Source organism: Adiantum capillus-veneris, chromosome 5, assembly GCF_014529385.1.
Source record: "Adiantum capillus-veneris isolate H3 chromosome 5, ASM1452938v2, whole genome shotgun sequence".
Classification (NCBI taxonomy): Eukaryota; Viridiplantae; Streptophyta; class Polypodiopsida; order Polypodiales; family Pteridaceae; genus Adiantum; species Adiantum capillus-veneris.
This window is the reverse complement of record NC_140935.1, coordinates 2150034-2170623: the sequence shown is the minus strand read 5'-3', so window position 1 is coordinate 2170623 and position 20590 is coordinate 2150034. Positions and strand designations below refer to the sequence as shown.

At 43.3% G+C, this 20590-nt stretch overlaps 1 protein-coding gene across 1 annotated transcript in view; it reads right to left on the bottom strand.

Moving 5' to 3' along the window:
* Positions 1-20227, bottom strand: part of LOC147456781 (stromal processing peptidase, chloroplastic-like) — a 190829-nt gene extending 170602 nt beyond the window's left edge. The window contains exons 1-4 of the mRNA XM_086511917.1: positions 20004-20227; positions 15783-15862; positions 13954-14164; positions 13609-13871 (exon numbers count right to left, since the gene is read on the bottom strand). Coding sequence (XP_086368043.1) covers positions 13609-13871; positions 13954-14164; positions 15783-15841 — 533 coding nt within the window. The 5' untranslated portion in view covers positions 15842-15862; positions 20004-20227. The remainder of the gene's footprint in view (positions 1-13608; positions 13872-13953; positions 14165-15782; positions 15863-20003) is intronic.
* Between the last annotated feature and the right edge of the window lie 363 nt (positions 20228-20590).

Here is a 20590-nt window from a genome sequence, read left to right as displayed (position 1 = left end):
CCTATTGCAATTCTCCATTCCGCGTTCCCTCCGTTCACTGTTCCCATTCCAACTTTCCATTCTGATTTCCTATTCGTGTTTCACATGTGAGTATCTGTAACAGGGAATGACATTTCACTCCTATTGCCGTCCCTGTTCCACGTTCCAATTTTCCGTTCTGGGTAACTATGTGCTCGAGGGAAAGCCCATCTAAATGAGCAACCAATGGTATCCATTGATCGAAAGCAATCTACTTTACTTCGACAAGAACCGTTTGGGAATGGTCACGGGAGCAATGAGCAGGCTATGTGTTAGACCCTTCCATTGCCTACTTCATATCTTAGCTATTTTGGAGCTATGTTTGGATTTTCCACAGGTTTGCTAGGTTATATGCCAAGGAATGTGTTTGAGACAATGCCACAAGGCATGGTTAGCCCTATGTATGGGAATATAGGTATTGAACCAATTTTTCACGGTGCCTAAGGCCATTTTTGAATACTTGGAACACACTTTGGTATGGTTGGTTTTTCACAGCCATAGCCATATGCTCAAAATGCAGGTATGATAAATAAAACAGATGATATGAGTGCCGCAATGGTCAATTGTGGATTGACCCAACTGTAACACAGTTGTAAGGTGCAGCGGAATGAATGTTTGCACTTTGCTCAAGATAAGTGCTCCAAATTGTGCTCAAGGTTCCTTTTGTTCTTATGGAAGGGAGAGCCTTTCGTTCTTAATGAGAGAATGCTATGATCACAAACAAAGTGAATGGACACCGTGCGTGCAAGTGAATGAGACTGAGAGATAGAGAGAGAAGAGAGATATGACACTAGAGACGTTGTAAAACCCTCCTCCGAAGGCCCCACTCTCGTCTCCGAGAGTGGTCTACTTATTGATTGCACAAAGTGGTACAATGACGATGCAATGGACTGATGCAACCTGGGACTATGTCGGTGACGACGACGGTGATGACGACGACGACTTTAGGGCTGAAATCTGTGGTCTTCTAATTGCTGAATTTCGGCGTTGTTTCGGTGGCTGAAAATGACTGTTTTGGCTGCGTTTTCGAGGCTGAAACTGAGGTTCTTTTGTAAAAAAGGCTGAAATTGGAAAACGTTGATCTGCTCTTCTAGCGTTAGTAAAAAACGTTGGTTTTTCTAGGACTGCTGGCGATCATGGGATGGCTGAAAACGCCAGGGGCTTGAGGTGATGATGATGCTACAAAAACGCTAGCTTAATGTGTTGGCGATGAGGCAAAGCTGCAAACGCCAGGTGCTTGTGGTCTTGAGGGGTTCTTACTGAGATAGAAGGGGTACCTGCTGCCTGAGGGCCTGTTGTGCTCCTTGCTCATCTGCCCAAGAGTGCTAGTCTAGGGTTGCTTATATATTAACTTAGCAAAATTGCCCTACCTACTTTTGTTGGAAAGTCACTTAAAAATAATAAGTGAAAATTGTCAAAAATAGGAAAAATAGGCTAAATGCACTGGAAAATTTCCCTAACTGATTATAATGGATTCTGATGGGAATACTGATGATCATGCTGTGTGCAACCAGAGGATATGCATCTATACTAAGTGACTGAGCATGCACGGTCTACGAATAGACTCACAAAAGTGCTAGATCACTTCTAATCTAGATTGATTGGACTGACTGAACCCTTTTATGCTGTAGCTTGTCCACGGACACATAGGGCTGGATGTGTCACGTGACATCCCCTCCTTTTCAAAGTGAGGTACTGGTACCGAACTATATGGCGTCGAGGGAGATCGCCAATAGCATCCGGAATCCTGGAAGGGATTCTTCGCCGGCCCACTCTGATGTGTGGGTCGTGCGGTACTTGAACTTCATAAAGGTCTGCAAAGCTTGCTTCTTTGGGACGCGCGAAAGCGACACAAAGTCTTCTGAGTCTCCTTTCTTGCTTCAACTTCGTCTAGAGTCATGATGCCTTCTTCTTCAAGAATCTCCTTGGCTGAAAATTCCTGAAACCATTTCCAACACAAAACCAGGAACATACCCATTCCACGTAAAGTGCGTGGAAAACATCTCGTCTTCGCTAAAGACTGTGTATGCAATGTAGATGAACATAGAGACGGAGTGACTAACCGTTCATCAAACACATGCAAACAATGAGATCGAATCTTTCTCTTATGATCTAGAGCGATCAATTGTGGCAAATCACAACGGAAATGCCCATGCTTGGTGCTCATACGTTCATGTGCTCGTTCGGAAACTGTGTCATGCCAAGGAAGAGACAGGGAATGTGACTTCCTTGAATGCATACTTTTTAGCTTTTCATGAAAAATCCGCATACATCCGTGCTCATTCATGAGTGAAACGTGCTCAACATACAATATGTCATGCCTAGGAAAAGGGATCACATAAAGATGCTGACTAAAATACAGGAAACGATCACGAATGAAACATTCGAACAATGCGTGTGTATCAATCATATGAACACATAATACTTCCTATGAGGGTTCTTTGGACCTAGGCTCGAGAGCCAAGATCGATCCTTCGTGATTGATCGAATCTGCAACGAGGTTAGCTTCGCTAGAAAAAGCATCCACTAACACATCATCCCAGCTTCTTCATGCAACTCATCATGCTTGTGAGAAATCACATCTTGATCATGCAAATCATCATGTTTATCTTTGTCATCCAAACCATCATGTAAATCATTATCATTCAAATCATCATGCTTCTCATAATCATGCAAATTCTGTGTGTCATGCTGTGGAGAAAAAAAGACTGAGAGAGTCTCCTTCTCCTGAATCCTTTCAATCTTGTCCTGCATATTAGCAATGAGAGATGAAGAATGAACAATGTCCTCTCCATGAATGACAATAGGAGAATCACTTTTGGCATTGAGAGTTAAAGTGTTAGCCTCAAAATCAATGAGAGCGTTAGTATCACGAAACCATCGAATGCCCAAAATCATATCACATCCTGAGAGAGGAGAAACAACAAATCTTCTAGAGAAGGCAGCTTGTTTAATTGCAAACAACACATCAAGACACTTCTCCGTGATGAGAGCGTCCATACCTGGAACACAGCCAGAGACTTCGATAGGAGATCTCGGACTAACTTCGAGACGGGCTCTCTCAACAAGAGAGGGACTGATCACATCATGCATACTACCTGGGTCAAACAATATGACAAAACGCTGCCCCGACGTACGACCATAACATTTAATGAGAGAATCATCAACGGGAGGGTCCTGAGAAACTTGGGGCACACTCGTGTTATCATTCATTGCATTGACAGAGGAAGTGGGTTCTGTGGATTCTTAGATTCATTCGATTCAAGCTTAGGACATGTTCTTTTTATGTGACCCTTAATGTGACAATGAAAACAACGACTTCCTTAGAATAAGTGCTTTGCTCTTCCGACGTGATGTATCCTCCTACAATTCCTTGTGCTACCTTTTCATCTGGAGTAAGCGTAGGTTTAGCAATTGTGTTAGCCTTACCCTTAATTTCATTGGAAGAATTCTTTTCTGAGAGACTGTTGGAAGATTGGCTAGAAGAGTTACCACTCTTACCATTCTTATCGTTCTTACTATTCTTAGAAGTCTGCGAGGTACTTGTGGAAGTCTTGTTCTCCTTAGGCTTTCCCTTGTTGTGCTTCATCTCCTGTGCGAGAGCAATTGCTACCGCCTTGTTGAGATCGATTGGATCGAGTACCTTGACATCGTACTTGATATACTCGTCCAATCCAAAAAGGAATGCCTCTTTGCGTTCATCATCCGATTTGCGTAATTGGGTACCTAGTTGCAAAACACGATTAGAAAAAGACATAACCGGCATACCATTTTGCTTGAGAGCGCACCAATTGTCCTTCAATCGTGCAAGGTACTGAGGTGGCATAAACCGCGCCTTGAGCTTGTCTTGGAAATCAGCCCAATTGAAGGAAAGGGGCGTGAATTCGTCGGCTTCCTCTAGGTGCGCGGCTAACTGTGCCTCTTGCCATGCGTGGTACCAATTAATGGCATCACCAGCAAGGTACATGGCTGCAGTCAAAACTTTGCTATTTCCTGTCTTCTTAGTTATCGCAAAATAAGCATTAAATTGATGCAACCAAGAACGAATAATCGTAGCATCCATCTTACCGTCATACTTACTGAAAGTCAACTTCTTTGTAACTGGATGGTTGGAATCCGCATCATAGCTTGCCCCACTTGAGGAACTCCCACGATCTTTGGGTGGTTCGGTCTTCGCGGCAAGTACTTGTCGAATCAATTCTTGAGTTCGTAGTTCTCTTTGAGCCTCACGCTCAATCTCCAAGGCCGCGCTTCGTGCTGCCTCTTCCGCCTTTCTTTGTTGTTTTCGTTCTTTGCGTGTGTCACGCTCGCGTTCTAAAGCAAGGCGATTTGCTTCTTACTCGCGGTCCTTAGCAAGTCGATTTGCTTCTTGTTTGTCCATCATGGCCATCATCTGCTTGACCATTGCCTCCATAGGGTTTGGTACACTTGGTGGCGTAGATGGCGAAGGGGAAGGGTCGAAAAAGTCTCCTGGTGGGGAAATTTCTTCGTCGCCTCTCTCATGCTCATCACCTGTATACGAAGTATCCATTCCGCTTCGGGTGACGACCATGCACTATGATCTTGGGTCCTTAAGTCCACGAGGAACTTCGGTCTTGAGGGTCTTGAGGTTCTTGAGGTTCTTGAGGTTCTTGGATTCTTGAGGTTCTTGAGGTTTTCTTTTCCATGCAAACCGCGTTTGAGAAGGATCTTCTCTTCACCCGAGTTCTACTCTTTTCTGCGGGCGCACCCCTTGGCGGCCTTGCGCTCACACCAAGGTTGCTTTTTCCCACCTCACGTCGATTGGCCGACCGCTAAGTGCACGGTCCGCTCAATGAGTGAAAAGAGACACAAGGGGAGGCTGGACAAGCCCTTCTTTCTTGGGATTCCTGTCACTCTTCAAAAACACGATTAGGAATCGACACACCCAAGCAAACTTGGGTTCGTGCGACCGCAACAAGCAAAAAAATTCTTGTGATTCTTGTGGCTCTCTCCTTGAGTGACACAGAACACTACCAAAGCTCTGATACCAATGTTAGGTGCAGCGGAATGAATGTTTGCGCTTTGCTCAAGATGAGTGCTCCGAACTGTGCTCAAGGTTCCTTTTGTTCTTATGGAAGGGAGAGCCTTCCGTTCTTAATGAGAGAATGCTATGATCACAAACAAAGTGAATGGACACTGTGCGTGCAAGTGAATGAGACTGAGATATAGAGAGAGAAGAGAGATATGACACCAGAGACGTTGTAAAACCCTCCTACGAAGGCCCCACTCTCGTCGCCGAGAGTGGTCTACTCATTGATTGCACAAAGTGGTACAATGACGATGCAATGGACTGATGCAACCTGGGACTATGTCGGTGACGACGACGGTGATGACGACGACGACTTTACGGCTGAAATCTGTGGTCTTCTAAAACTGTTGAATTTCGGGGCTGTTTTGGTGGCTGAAAATGATTGTTTTGGCTGAGTTTTTGAGGCTGAAAGTGAGGTTCTTCTGCAAAAAAGGCTGAAATTGGAAAACGCTGATCTACCCTTCTAGCGTGTGAAAAACGCTGGTTTTTCTGGGACTGATGGCGATCATGGGATGGCTGAAAACGCCGGGGGCTTGAGGTGATGATGATGCTACAAAAACGCTAGCTGAATGTGTTGGCGATGAGGCAAAGCTGCAAACGCCAGGTGCTTGTGGTCTTGAGGGGTTCTTACTGAGAGAGAAGGGGTACCTGCTGCCTGAGGGCCTGTTGTGCTCCTTGCTCATCTGCCCAAGAGTGCTAGTCTAGGGTTGCTTATATATTAACTTAGCAAAATTGCCCTTCCTACTTTTGTTGGAAAGTCACTTAAAAATAATAAGTGAAAAATGTCAAAAATAGGAAAAATAGGCTAAATGCACTGGAAAATTTCCCTAATTGATTCTAATGGATTCTGATGGGAATACTGATGATCATGCTGTGTGCAACCAGAGGATATGCATCTATACTAATTGACTGGGCATGCACGGTCTACGAATAGACTCACAAAAGTGCAAGATCACCTCTAATCTAGACTGACTGGACTGACTGAACCCTGTTATGTTGTAGCTTGTCCACGGACACATAGGACTGGATGTGTCACGTGACAGCAGTGGTTCGCCATACATGGCATGCTCAAGATGTTCGGCCAACTATGCCTCTTGCCAGGCTTGATACCAATTAATGGCATCATTCAACAAATACATGGCGGCTATCAAAATTTTATTGTTACTATTTTTCATATTAGTAGCAAAATAAGCATTAAATTCATGCAACCAAGAATAAATCACTGATGCATCCATCCTCCATCATACTTACTTAAAATCAACTTTTTAGTGATGACCATGCAATGAGTACTAGGGTACTTGGGTTCTTGGGTACTTGGGGTTCTTGGGGTTCTTGGTGCTTGGTACTGCTTGCAATCTGCGTTAAAGAAGGCTTTTCTTGTACCCAAGCTCAACTCCTTCTGCGGGTGTACCTCTTTGGCTGAAAGAGGAACGAGGAGAGGCCGGACAAGCCCTTCTTTTCCGGGTTACCTGCCACTCTTCAAAAAACACAGATTAGGGAGATGACACACCCATGTGGTCTTGGGTTACATGCAATCTCAAAAAGCCAAAAAATTTATGTGGTTCTTTGCGTGTAAGGTGCAGCAGAATGAATGTTGTACTTTTCTCAAGATGAGTGCTCCGTAATGTGCTCAAGGTTCCTTTTGTTCTTAGGGAAGGGAGAGCCTTCCGTTCTTAATGAGAGAGTGCAATGATCACTAACAAAATGAATGGACACTGTGCATGAAAGTGTGTGAGACTGAGAGATAGAGAGAGAAGAGAATACGACACCAGAGACATTGTTAAACCCTCCTCCGAAGGCCCCACTCTCGTTGGCGAGAGTAGTCTACTATTGATTGCACAAACTGGTACAAAGTGGATGCATGAGACTGATGCAAGTCTAGGCTATGTCGATGTCGACAACGGGGATGACGAGACCGACTTTAGGGCTGAAAATTGATGCACTTTATCTGCTGTCCAAAAACGCCAATGGCTGAAATCTGCTGCTGCGGAAAACGCTGTTTTGTTGCTCTCAAAAACGCTGATTTGCAGCCTTGAAGTTCTCCAAAAAAAAACGCTGATCTTGCTGTTCCGGAATGGCTGAATTCTTGATGCCTTATTCGCTGATTTGCTGCTACTGTGGCGATGCTGAAACGCTAGGGAAGAGGCGATATTTGCCTGCTGAAAAAACGCCAGCAAAAGGGGGGGAACTTGTGGCGATGGAGCCCTGCTGAAAACACTGAGGTGAGGGTGCTGATGGCGATGAGCATCTGCTGAAAAACGCCAGCAAAGTGAAGGTCTTGCTCGAGAGGGTATCGCCCAAGGGTTGGTCTTGTTGAGAGAGAGGGGGAACCTGCTACCTGTGGCCAATAGTGCTTGTCATAATAATCAATATCTAATTCTCCTAAATGATTTTCTCATGTTAAACTGATCATTTAATATGGGGAAGTGCTAAGGGAGAAAAAGCTAGAATATTGGTTAAGCTAGCAAACCGGCCACAGTAAGGATCCAAAGGAGGGAAAATAAGGTTCCAAAGGGGGGACCATCTGCAAAAGAGCAATGTGCAACAATGGGCTTAAAAGATCCTAAGGTTCAGCCCATTAAGACTTTCAAAATGCTAAGGTTCCAAAATTCGAAGGTTGTGTCCAAAGGCCAAACACTAGGGAAATTGGATGCTTAGTGTGTCACAAAAAGTCTGTCAATCCCTACATGGGAGGGGGCGAGCCTTGCAAGTAGGAGATGAGAGAGAAACTCACACACAAGCTCCCTTTACACAAAGGGAATGAGGGACACATGTCAGCTCCCTAGCCCAGATGCCCAACAGGTGTACCCAATTTCTATTGGATGGCCTTGGAGGTGGACCAATGAGAATTAGGCTTGAGTAAATCTAGTTTAATTAATTTAGAAACACTTAATAAAAGAACCAATAAGAATTAAGCTCTCTAGAAGACTATTGGACAATCTCCCAAGGGGACCAATGAGCATTCAACAGCCCAATGGCTTGCCTGATTACTATTGGCCAGGAGGCAAAGGGGTCCAATGAGAGTTTAGTTGAATTAAATAATTACCTAAAGCTCTCACAAAAGGGGAAAGGGGGACACATGTCAGAAGGCTATCACTTATGCTGCTTAATTATCATTGGCTAAGCCTGGGGAGGTCCAATAGGATGCTAGCAAGAGCAAATAGCAAGAGGGGTAGACCAAGAGAGAGAGGGGCTGATTTTTGCAAGACATTATCACACACACACTCACACCATCTCGATTCTCATGTGTGAAGAAAAGAAGACTCTCTCCTTCTCAAGCTTTAATGGAAAGCTTACCACCTACTCCAAGCTTGTGAGAAGGGAGGCCTACACCAACAACTCTTGGCTTTGTGATGCAAATCCAACCAAGAGCCAAGCTTCAATGCATGTTCATCTCCTCTACCATGCTAATTACTAAGCTAAGCTATGATAATATGAGTGATTATGTGAGGAGATGTACATCTTTCTCGTAAGAATACTCCTTCCTCTCAATCTACTCTCATATCCCGCTAGCTCTCACCATCTTCGAAGGTGTGTGAGGTCTTGGGTCTGAGACCGTGAGGGAATTGATGTTGTGTTTGATAAGTGTTTTGCGTAGTGCATGAAGTTTCCATCTTCATTGCACTAGCTAGTATTGAAGGAACACAAGAAATTGTATTGTATAATGTCTCTCTTGATGGGAGAAACCATAATACAAAGCCTTTTGGAGGGGGGACCGGCTCCATGCAAATCCGGTCCTCAATTGTTGTCAATTGCTTAATTTCTCTCTCTTTTGAAGTATTGTTCATGCTATCTAACTAGGTGTTATGCTTTTTCTTGCTCTCTCCACCCAAGCACTCTTGTTAACCTCATTAGGAATCTATTCTAATGAAATGCTCACTATGTTCATGCTATTTTCCGCTACGCACAAGTTTCTAGGCCATTAAATGTTACAGTGCTAGCCTTGGTTTGCTTATATATTATCTTACCCAAATTGCCCTACTCAGTTCCCAACAAAAGTCACTTAAAATAATAAGTGAAAAATGTCAAAAATAGGGAAAATAGGTCAAATACATTGAAAAATTTCCCTGAAGGATTCTGATGGGAATGCTTATGATCATGCTGTGTGCAACCAGAGGATATGCATCTACACTAAGTGCCTGGGCATGCACGGTCTACAAACAGACTCACAGAAGTGCCAGAACACTTGCTAATCTAGACTGACTGGACTAACGGAACCCTTGTTATAAAGTAGCTTGTCCTCGGACACATAGAGTTGGATGTGTCACGTGACATCCCCTCCTTTTTAAAGTGAGGTATTGGTACCGAGTTGCATGGCTTTCTTGTAGTCTGCCAACAACTCTGGATAATCCTTGAAAAAATCTTCGTTGATCCACACCGCTTCATGGGTTCCTCCATCCTTGAACTTCAAGAAGTGTTGTCTCACTTGCTTTTTCGAACCATGTCGAAACCGATGCAACAATACTTGCTCCGGTTCCATGACTTCAGCTCCATTGATGATCTCCAGTTCTTCTTCTTCCGAAATGTCCTTTGGAGGTGTTCCCTGAAACACTTTCAACCAAGAAACATGGAAAACGTTGTTAATTGACCATGAATTAGGCAACTGCAATTTCATTGAAACCTCATTTACCTTTTTAATGGCTGGAAATGGACCATACATATGAAAAGACAACTTTGGACACTTCTTTCCAACTTGCTTAAGACGTTGCTTCATGATTCTTAAATACACCCAATCCCCTTCCTTGATCGAAACATCCTGACGATGCTTGTTAGCCTGCCGTGAATAAGATTCCTGAGCCTTGCTTAGCCGAAGCTTCACACTCTCAGAAATCTCATCCAATGACTGACTTTCAACATTGGCATCAGGCTAATAAGTCCGAGGCACGGACACGAAGATTCAACAAAATAAATCTAAGAGAGGTCCTTTAGGTTCTTTTCTTGATTGATGATAGCGAACATTGCCAAAGAGCTCTGATACCAATGTAATGTGCAACGGCAGTGATTGATGGTGAATCTCAAGATGAGTGCTCAGTGTGTACTCGAGGTTCCTTTTGTTGCATAAGAGGGTTCCTTTTACTTCATGTGAGAGATGTGCAATAGACTAGAGAGAGAAGAGAGAATGGTACTATGAGTGAAGATTTTGTGCGTCAAGGTCCTCCTACATGCTGATGACGATGGCGGATAAGGGCTGAAATCTGAAAACGCCGGCAAATCTACTGCGGAAGGCTGATGTGAAACAAAAACTCTGATGCTGATGGCTGGCTGAAAATGCTAATGCTGGTGCTGACTTGCAGTTCTGAAAACGCTAGAGCTGAGGTCTGTTGGCGATGGTGCATGATGAAAAAACTGTAAGACTTTTAAGAAAGGAAGTACTTTGTAATGGGAATTCCTTAAATGATTTTGATATATGCGCTCTTTCATGGGTGTGATGTTTGAGTGCATGATTAAAAGACGAAGTGACTGCAGCATTTCGATCTTGATTCACCTGAGGGGTGATGTGGATATGATAGTAGCAAGATTTAGTCAATCCCGACATTTGCTAGAGATCAGCAAGATATGAATGTGATTGCTAAATACCTTACGGTGATCATGATTCTCATCAAAGATCTCAACGGGGATAGTGATGTGAATGTCATGTTAATGTGTAGTGGCTGTCGTCTTCGTGTAGGATATGTGTTGTCTGGTGTGTCAGTACTTAGAGTCAGTTCTACTGAACTGGTTGTTGGCTTATGTTGGTTTTGCAGGCATAATCCAGGGCAATTACATTTCTTTCAAGAGGGGGTATGCCACAAAGTGATAACATGGCATGACCTAAAGGACAGACTCCGGACAGAAAGAAGCCGAGAGACCAAAAATGAGAGGACACCCAATTTTATAAGTTGAAATAACTTATGGGGTCCTACTAAAAGATGCTTAAAAGGCTACTGATGTGGCTGCCGTACGGACCCCCGCGATTTGCATTGCTCACGTGGCACCTGTACTGACCTCCGCAAATTGTGCTGGCTCTTCCTAGTGCTAGCTTTTGTGCCTAGATGCTTTAAGACTTGAAGCTTTTCATATGTATTGTTTTTGGAAGGCCTAAGGCCTATAAATAAAGCAGGGCCTCAATCTCGGGGAGATAAGCTTGGGAACATTGTTGAGACGAGGACCCTCGGACATTGTACTTTGTGAAGCATTAATAATAAGGAAATACAAAAAGGGGCACCAGTCTTTGGTGCCAATCTCTCTGGGCGCAGAACTTCGCCGTGCCGTGTCGTCTCTCTATCAGTTTTGTTCAGTTCTTTCAATTTTCTCGCGTGTGTTGTGGTAGATTCTGAACTTCGAGTGTCCGAGTCTGTTACAAGTCCTTTGCGACAGATTGCATGACCCGGCAGCTTTTCGGGCCAGCTATGAAAGCAGTTGACTTATAGGCTTTTTGGGGCATCTATTTTTTGCAATGAGCTTTTAGTAAGGCGCCTAGCTTTTGCGGTATTGCTTTTGTATCAATCCCTATAAATAAGTGCCTAGGCGGTCTGCTCTCGCAGATTAGTGCGAGTTTGCACAATTGCAAAGCAGACTGTTGTACTCTATGACTATTAATACAAATAGAAGTCCATAAGAGGGGATAGCCTTTGGGTCAAAGCATCTAGAAGTGGAACTCTGCCGCTTCATGTCGCAACTTTGGTTTGTTTCAAGTTCAAGTGTTAAAGCTTTTCCGTTTTGTTCGTGTATGCTCTGAAATTACCGCCTTGTCAATGCTAAGCCGGTTACAATATAAGAAGACTTCACTATAGATCCACGTGACCAAGAGTGCACAACCTCTTGCATCTAACATATAAACTCTCTCTATCAAAAGAAGAAATGGGATGCAGCTCTCCTAAAACTCCAAGCTGACAACGTGGACGCCAGCTCCGACTCTTCCTGCATAATAGATGCCTATGGAGGGGACCGTAAGGAAAGAGAATGAGCCCAAGTCAGGCCCCTCATTTATGTAGAATCCGGGCCTATGAGACTTATTTTTGAAGTAGTTTACCCCTTGTACATGTAAAATCATTAGCCTGGGTATAAAAGGCAGCTTTGTAAGGTTTTGAAACAAGCTCTATTATCCATAATAAGAGATAAGGTTTCATTGTACGTTGTGAGCTCCTTCTTTCTGTGAAGATTTCATCTCTTTTCAATTGAAAGAAGCAATAATATCATTCTTCTTTGATTTGACAAGGGAAAATTTATCTTGGGAGCAAGTTTGTGAGAAGTACAAGCTAGGAGAGCATGAGTACAATCAAATGACGAGCTATAGCCAGTACTATGTCAAGGACTCCCTCAATAGAGCAAAGAAAACTCCACCCTCACTTCCAAAAAGTGTAGTGACTCTCCTCAATCATCTTTATAGAGCTAATATGGGCATAATATCTCAAGATGAGTCTATTCCATGGAGAATCAAAGGGGTGGACTTTTATATGGGGAAGATCAAAGACTTTTGCAATACAGAGCACGTACCATTTCAATTGGTCGTCTTGGATCTTCATGGTACTAAAGAAAAGCTCTCTATAGATTTTTTTGCATAGCCGCATCATCAAGTTAATGTAAAATCTGTCGATACAACTCAATCAAAACCTAGAAGAGGCTCTACCTATATCCAAGACTAATTAAAAAGAACAAAAAAACCCAACAATAGCCTCCTAAGAAGTGGCCATATTAAGTCTCAAACATAAAGTGCCTCCTCACTATAATGCTCAACCTAACCAAGTGCAATCCAAGAAAAACATGTCATTCTATAAAGAATTCTTTCAGAGTTGAATCCGACCAAGTGGGAAGAAATATGCTGCCACCAGCAACAGGAAAATTTGGTGGTGGAGAATGAAGCTCCCTCGCATCTTGTAGTGTCATATGCACACTTGCTCTAGTCTCTATACTACGTGGTCAAGCAAAACCGACATCCCAAGCCAAACAGTTTCTATACAGCCTAGGGATTTAGTATTGACATATTTGTGAGTCTATTCACAAGACTTGCATGTCCGGACGAGTCCATTAGATTCCGATTTTGCATAAATAATTGGCAAGAGTTGTTCCACTTCGATGGGGATCCAGCAACACCAGCATGTAGCCTAGGATATGGTAAGGTCGTGGTTCAGACCCTTCGTTAAATGGATCACTAAGTTTATCACAATGCACTAAAACTATGTGTGTACATGTGCACAATTAGGGCAAAGTCAGCCTCTCCAAAACTCGATGTGGGAGGCGAAGAGAGAGGAGCTGTAGCTATTTTGACTGCAGTTAAATCCATTAAAAAAGTGCTTATGAAAAATGAAAACAAATATTATGATTGCGCATATAAATTAATTTGGATGCATTAGGAAATTTTAACAGGAAAATTCCCAGTGCAACGCACCATGTGTGGAATCTCCCCCATATGTGTGCTTAGGTGGGGGGAGGGGGGAATCATGTGTGCTTAGGTGAGTTGATTTCCCATCAGAATGCTTAGATTTAGTACTTACCAAAAAGTAAGTAATGATTTGTAAGTAAGTAGAAGCATGTAAACGCTTAAATAGCACAACAGTTACCTGTTGGCTGGAACTTTATTGGGTAGGATGACATAGCAAAGCCCATTCTTTAGTTGTCCTTTGCAGACTTTAGGATGTGACGGCAATGTAAGAAGCCTAAGGTCCTGAAAGTCATCCTGGCCAAACCCTTTCTCCATTAAGCCCATGTCAGACTTGTCAAGTAAATCTCCTTCTGATACTGCTAATGAGCTGGCTGCTGCATGAGGCTGGTTAACTCCTGATGATACCTCTGCTCTGAATGGTCTGACTGGTAAGTTGAGCCTCTGTGAACATCCACAATTTGTTTAGAAACATGCAAGCACCAAAGGCACACTATCATATAAAACAGTTTTCATTAGCACTGACCAAGAAATGACATTGAGTGTGTTGCTGGCGGCTCCGTAAAATTGTGTTTTTTCGCCACAAACTTGAAACTGAATCATGTCTGAAGGACTTCCATACCACTTGACTCTTGTCATGCTTGTAAAGCTTATGAACTGTTTTAAGCGATGAGCATGTTGCTTTTGTTCCATTCCACTGTAGTGAAGGTTTTCTTTCCAATGTGTATCGGCTCTCTCTACAAGATATTATGGCAACAGACAAGTCAATAAAGCTTTAAATCTAAATTATTTTAACTATTTTACAAAATATCAAAAACTGGGTCAGTGTAGTGAAATGCAAAACACAAGCACACATGTGTGTGTGTGTGGGTGTGTGTCTGTGTGTGTGTACGCACGCGGGCATGGGCGTACGTGTGTGAGAGAAAATGTCTAAAAGGAGAAAGCTTGCAAGAGAAGGCCAGAAAAAGCTGGGCTTCCATGTGTACATGAGCTTGTGTGTGTGTGTGTGTGTGTGTGTGTGGAGAAAGAGGGAAAGGAAGGAAGAAAGAGAACTTTATTAATGTCTTCTAAGGGCCAATGTCAGCTTATGAGACGGATCAATGTATATGCGTACGTCCTCTGGATATCGAGAAAAAAAAAAGGACGAAAGTGCTAAAATTAACCTGCTACAAAATAAAGTGGACTGAAGTAGTGTATGTGGATGATGTATACATGTGTTAGGTGAGGATGGGGACAAAGCTCTAACTCTAAAACGTGTGAAGCTATGTATTTAGGGGAGTACAACCATGATATGTAAAAGACTAGCTCTAAGCTAGCTCCATCTAATGCATAGGTGGGGGGAGAGAAATGAAATGAAATGAAATGTAATATTAACGTCTTCAAAAGGCCAAAATGACCTATGAGACCAAAAGATTACATGTGGTGAATCTAATACCAGGTCTGGGTACAAAAAGTACAAAGAACTGAGAGAGAGAGAGAGAGAGAGAGAGAGAGAGAGAGAGAGAGAGAGAGAGAGAATAAAATATTGGCATCTGCAGAAGGATAGATTGGTTGAGACAAATTGGTGGACAATGAAGTCCATGTCTGTGTGCATCTTTGATAAACAAGAGAATACGAATGTTTATCATACAAAATGTCTCTTATGTCCATGCACACAAACACTAGTATGCTTCAACAAGAGGGGCGTACTACACCCATCCTTGGCATGCAATGTGCATATTGGACCTCATATGGTTATATAATCTTGTGGACATGCTTATAACTTTCACTTCTTTTGAGATGAATTTGGACGTGTTCTAAGTACACATAGCAATAGTTAAATTGTACTATTCGGGTCCAGCGTTACGATAAGTCCAAAATTAAGATGAGCAAGCTTATAATCCAAAATTGAAAGTTATCTCGCAATCAAATATTTAAATAGATAAATCCAAGGAAATCCCAGATTAACGTTTCCAAAACATCATCCACAAGTGACAAGACAGAAAAATAACCTCTTGCCACATACATAAAATTGCCTTTATACTATGATATCCCCACAAATACCCAATTGTGGCCCTAGAGGCTAGAATTAGGCATCAATTAGCCTAGTCAGAATTATTTGGTCTCATCTACTTTTGTGACAAAATGATCCTTGACTTGATTATAATGACCTCAACATTTCACACGGATATATATTGAGCAAAGACTTGGACAATAGACCTAAATATTCTAATCTCTTATTGCAATACCACCTACGATTCAATCGTACAATTGAAAACATGCAAAAAGTGATCTTCTGTTGTGTTGAAAACACAAAATGGGATAAATAATGTCCTTAATATTCATTATATGTATCTACAAATAAATATTAATAACCTCAAAGAATCTCCCGTATTGCAGGCCACGTAGGTTGACAGGATTCCGGAGTAACCCATTTTGGAAGAGGTCTAGTTCACCTGTACATGCCCAACAATTGAACTCAGCACAAGATTGATTGACCATTATTATGAACATAAGCTTTCGGCAGCAAAACCTTTCTATCTTTTAAGTTTTGAGTGAGTCTTTGAGATAAAGAGAAAGAGAGACAAAAATTATCAAATTCTTTTATTCCGCATGCATAAGGGTAAAAGAAACTAGAATAAGCCGATTTTCTCTTTTAAAGTGTGTGCGAGGCTTCAAAAGGTCATTTTGGCCTTTTGAAGACATTAATATAACATTTCATTTCATTTCATCTCTCTCTCTCTCTCTCTCTCTCTCTCTCTCTCTCTCTCTCTCTCTCTCTCTCTCTCTCTCTCTCTCTCATCATTTCATTAATATAACATGATCTCACGCTTGCTCCGCAGCAAGAAGACAGTGCCACACGACATTATTAGAGCCGAGCTCGCCACACCACCTATGGTTGTAGAGGCACTATTCCAGACAGTTTGCTTCATCCAGAGGATGAGAGAGCTACCTCCTGACAGACTTACCCGTAGAGCATTTGAGGCAGCTATACAGCTATCAGAGAGTGGGCATGAGAGAGCATGGTACTCACAGGTCAGAGCATGGTTTGAGGGACACGGTCTTGACATGGAGAGCCTACCACCATTCCAGTACGACCCCCACTCACCATATGTTCACCTCTCTCGCAGTGAGAGGAACTTGGTATTGAGACAGGATCTGTGGCAGCTATACACTAGGAGAGTCTGGGAGGCACCTAGCTTGGGGACGAGGATGTCAGATTACAGAGACCAGTTTCTCACCATATTGTCTGGGGGGTTCATACAGAGACCACGCTACATGGACACATATATGCCACATAGCTCACGGGTGGCGATTGGTCAGCTGAGAGTGGCTTCACACAGGTTAGAGATTGAGATCGGGAGACATACTGGTGTTCCCAGGGGGGAGCGAATCTGCAGAGCTTGCACAGAGGAGGTGGAGAGTGAGGAGCACTTTGTATGTAGATGCAGAGCATACACTGAGATCAGAGGCAGGTATGAGGCCCTATTTAGAGGACAGCCCACTCTCCGAGAGATCATGGAATCTCGAGATCAGAGACAGCTCGGACGTTTCTTACTAGAGATACAGAGCCATCGGGACACACTACTACAGCCACACACAGCTACACAGACAGAGGGGAGACAGTCGCAGCTCACAGACTTCTTTCAGAGGATTTCCGCCCCCCCCTCACCAGACACTCAGAGGGGAGTGACACTCCCACAGGCGGAGGTGAACCGAGCTAGACGACGACCACGAGTCACAGGCTACAGGGGCGAGAGCTCCCACCACCGACAGATCGAGGAGATCCGAGCCCGGGAGCGCCGTGCCACTGAGGAGCGAGTGGCTCAGATGAGGGCTGACCCGACAGCTTTCATCCGGGTAGCCTTGGCACCAGACCCACCCATGTACCACATCTTACACCCCCCCATTAGTACAGGATAGAGCTAGATAGCTTGATGCATTCTCATGATTGTACTACCTTGAGCATACAGACATGCATATACCCCTAGAGATAGAGCTCCATCCCTCCTCAGATACTCCACTACCTACATTCAGCTCAGTTTTGTATCAATTTTGTTTCATTTGTCTTTCCGATAGACGGATGACATACACACAATGTACATTTGATTTGTCTCATAGGCCGATTTCGGCCTGACATAGACGTTAAAAATCTTTCTTTCTTTCTTTCTTTCTTTCTCTCTCTCTCCATCCCATCTCCCAAACCACTTCTTTATGTCTTGCATCCATCCCGTGCTCAAGATCTTGCTTTTATGCGTCTTTTGAACTTTCTTGCTTGCTTCCCATGCAATTGTAGGAAGTAGATGTGAGGGGTTTTGACGCATCTTTATCATGTACTCCACAACCCTTTCCATGCCCATAACCTCAATTGGAAGAGATCCCAACTCAAGAAGTAGGAGCATATATGGTGTTTGTGTCTTAACTTGGAGAAAGTTTGTAAGAAAACGCTTTTGGACATTCTCAAACTCTTTCCAAGTAGACTCTGAGATGCTCCCACCCCACATTTCAACTCCATAAAGAAGAACCGGTGTCACCACCATGTTCTTCGCTGAAAGGGGAAACCGTACTCACACTTACATACTTGAGCATATCCCCTTGTCAACGATACGCACTATTGCAGCCATTCGGCTTAGCTCCCACTCCCTTCGATGTGAGACAGGGCGTTGGGGCAATGGAAAAGAGTCAAATCGACTGTGCACATTATGCTCACTGCAAGTTCGAGAGTCTGAGTACCACACACTACTAGAGTGCTCAGCTTTTGGTCACATCCGAACTTGCTTCGCTCACATTTTTAGCCATGACTTAGACCTACACACTTTCCTCTCCCAACCACAATGTGGGCTCTCCATTGCGACTCTCATCACCACAATTTTGGAGCATCGAGAGTCACTCATCAGCCACACACATACTACATCACATGTAACTTTGGTCCCATAGGTCATATTTGACCTCCGAGGAAGATAACAAACTCTATCTATCTATCAGAGTTTTTAGGGGAACCAAAGTAAAAATGCACAGCCAGAAGGTATGTGTGTAGTTGGATGAAGGAGTTAATGTTAGATGAAGTGACCAAGTGTGGGTGTGTGTGTTTGTGTGTCTATAGCCTAATATACATGTACTCATACACGCATGTACGTGTTGATGAGTGCATATAAGTAACAACTAATATGCCTATTTATCGTACGGTATGCGAAGAATGATAAGTACAAGTTTGAAATGCAACCTTGACGTGAGTTTCAACTTTGCTCTAACCTTCATAACCAATTTGAGTTTAGGGTTGGCTACACTTGCCACTTTTCGTATGCTTCTGTCATTGGCAGATTTCGTACATGTTTGGCATAAGCTTCTATGAAGCCGAGAAGTTGATTCATAAATACTTGCACCTCCATTTGAGGCTTGAAGTAGCCGGGCCTTATTCCGAAGTCGGGTCCACCACTAGATCACCTCCTTCAATTGATTTCGTTGGTTGAGCATTGAACTCTACTTCCTCAGCATGCTTTTCTTCATCATGATCGACTTCCTCTTCTTTGGCTTCTTGGTCAAATGCCTATTGAGATGCTCAAGAAGGTTGTGGAAGACAAAAATGACTACGGTATTATGAAATCCTAGTATGTTTCAAGGTGGAATGCCTACTACTCTCATCTCCATGCGGTAGTCTTTCTGGCCATCTCCAAATTTCAAGGGAACCACCAAGAGAGTAACAAGGAGGTGAGCAAGGGATAGTGCAATATCTAGAAGCGACTTGTGCTTGATCCTTCTATTAGGCACAAGGTTAGAGATCAGCTACCTCTCTATCTGCAGAAGAAGGGCTCCTTTCAATTGTCTAGATGCACAATCGGATCACACCAAGATTGGTGTCGTGCTATGGTGGGAGGACGATGGATCAGATAGGCTTAACTTGTAGCACTAAGCCAAGCAGTAAAGTCCAGTTGCTTGTAGCAATTTTGGAGCATCTATTCATTCAAATTTCCTATAGGAAGAGGAACCGTCTTGGGGTCCAAAGGGCCAACAATATTGTCTTTGTGAGTGCTAACTTGCACAGGGCATGGCAAAGAAGGCAGCACCTTTTCACCAAGTAGGTAGATAACAGAGGATGATCCCACTTCTGCCAATGAGCGTTCGGAGGACAAGGCACAGACTAATCTTGTCCTTGACTACTTCAACTTTCATGACGTTGAGCTTCGTATTTCACCTTCTCATGAGGCAAGCACTTCCAAAGTATGCTAGTGCCATTGCGCCCGATACCTCCCACCTGCCTTCCCAGTTAGGCTTTGCCTCTTTGTCATTTAGAGCCCTCAAGGCATGTATTTATCTAGTTGTATGCAACATGATTCCATTGATGATGTATTGGTGTATTGTGCTAATATGATTCATGTTACCTGTCTACTCAAATGTTAGTACAAGAATCAGCGTAATGTTCTTTTTTTGCCGAAAGTACCCAGCGTTCAAATTGCCTATGCATAAGCAAGCTGGGAGAAAGTTTTGCTAGTCTATAAACAATGAGCTGCTGTTTCAAATGCTACTTTAAGGCAAGCACCTTGAAAAAGTTCTGAGAAAGGAAACAAAGCAGTACAGAAAAAGGGAAAGCGTTTTTACCTTCAATCTGAAAGCAGTCTTGATTTCGTCGAGAGTGCAGTCATGAGGAAGGCCCTCTTGGGAGCTGAAGAGGCATTTGACGTTGGATGGGAAAGGGCATGAAAGCGGAGGCAGACGACTGAGCTTGTGAAGGTTCCCTTGTTGTTGTAGCAGGCGTGTACAAAACTACCAACTGTTGTGCGCAGCCCGCACGTTTTAGCTTCACTCTCTTCTGAAATTATCGGGAAAAAAAAGACAATGGTTATTACATAATCAATAATGAATACAAATAAGTTTTTCTTTGTTTTAGAGAGAGAATAATTTTAAATTACATCTCACACACTCGGCGCCATGAGGTGGAGGAGTCCAGTCGGATGAGGTAGGCCAACCCATCGTATAAACTTGGGGAACAGCCCATAACTTGGGGAACAAAGTTAAAATTTGTCACTTGGTCAAGGATGCGTCGATCGACTCCCAAGTTAATGAGGTCTTCTTACAACGCCAATGTATCATGGCTTGGGAGAAATCCGGAGGTTCTCGCTTCAGCCATTACACCACACACGTTGCCCCAAACTACAAATCTCTCTTCTTCTCGGAACGAGGTAACC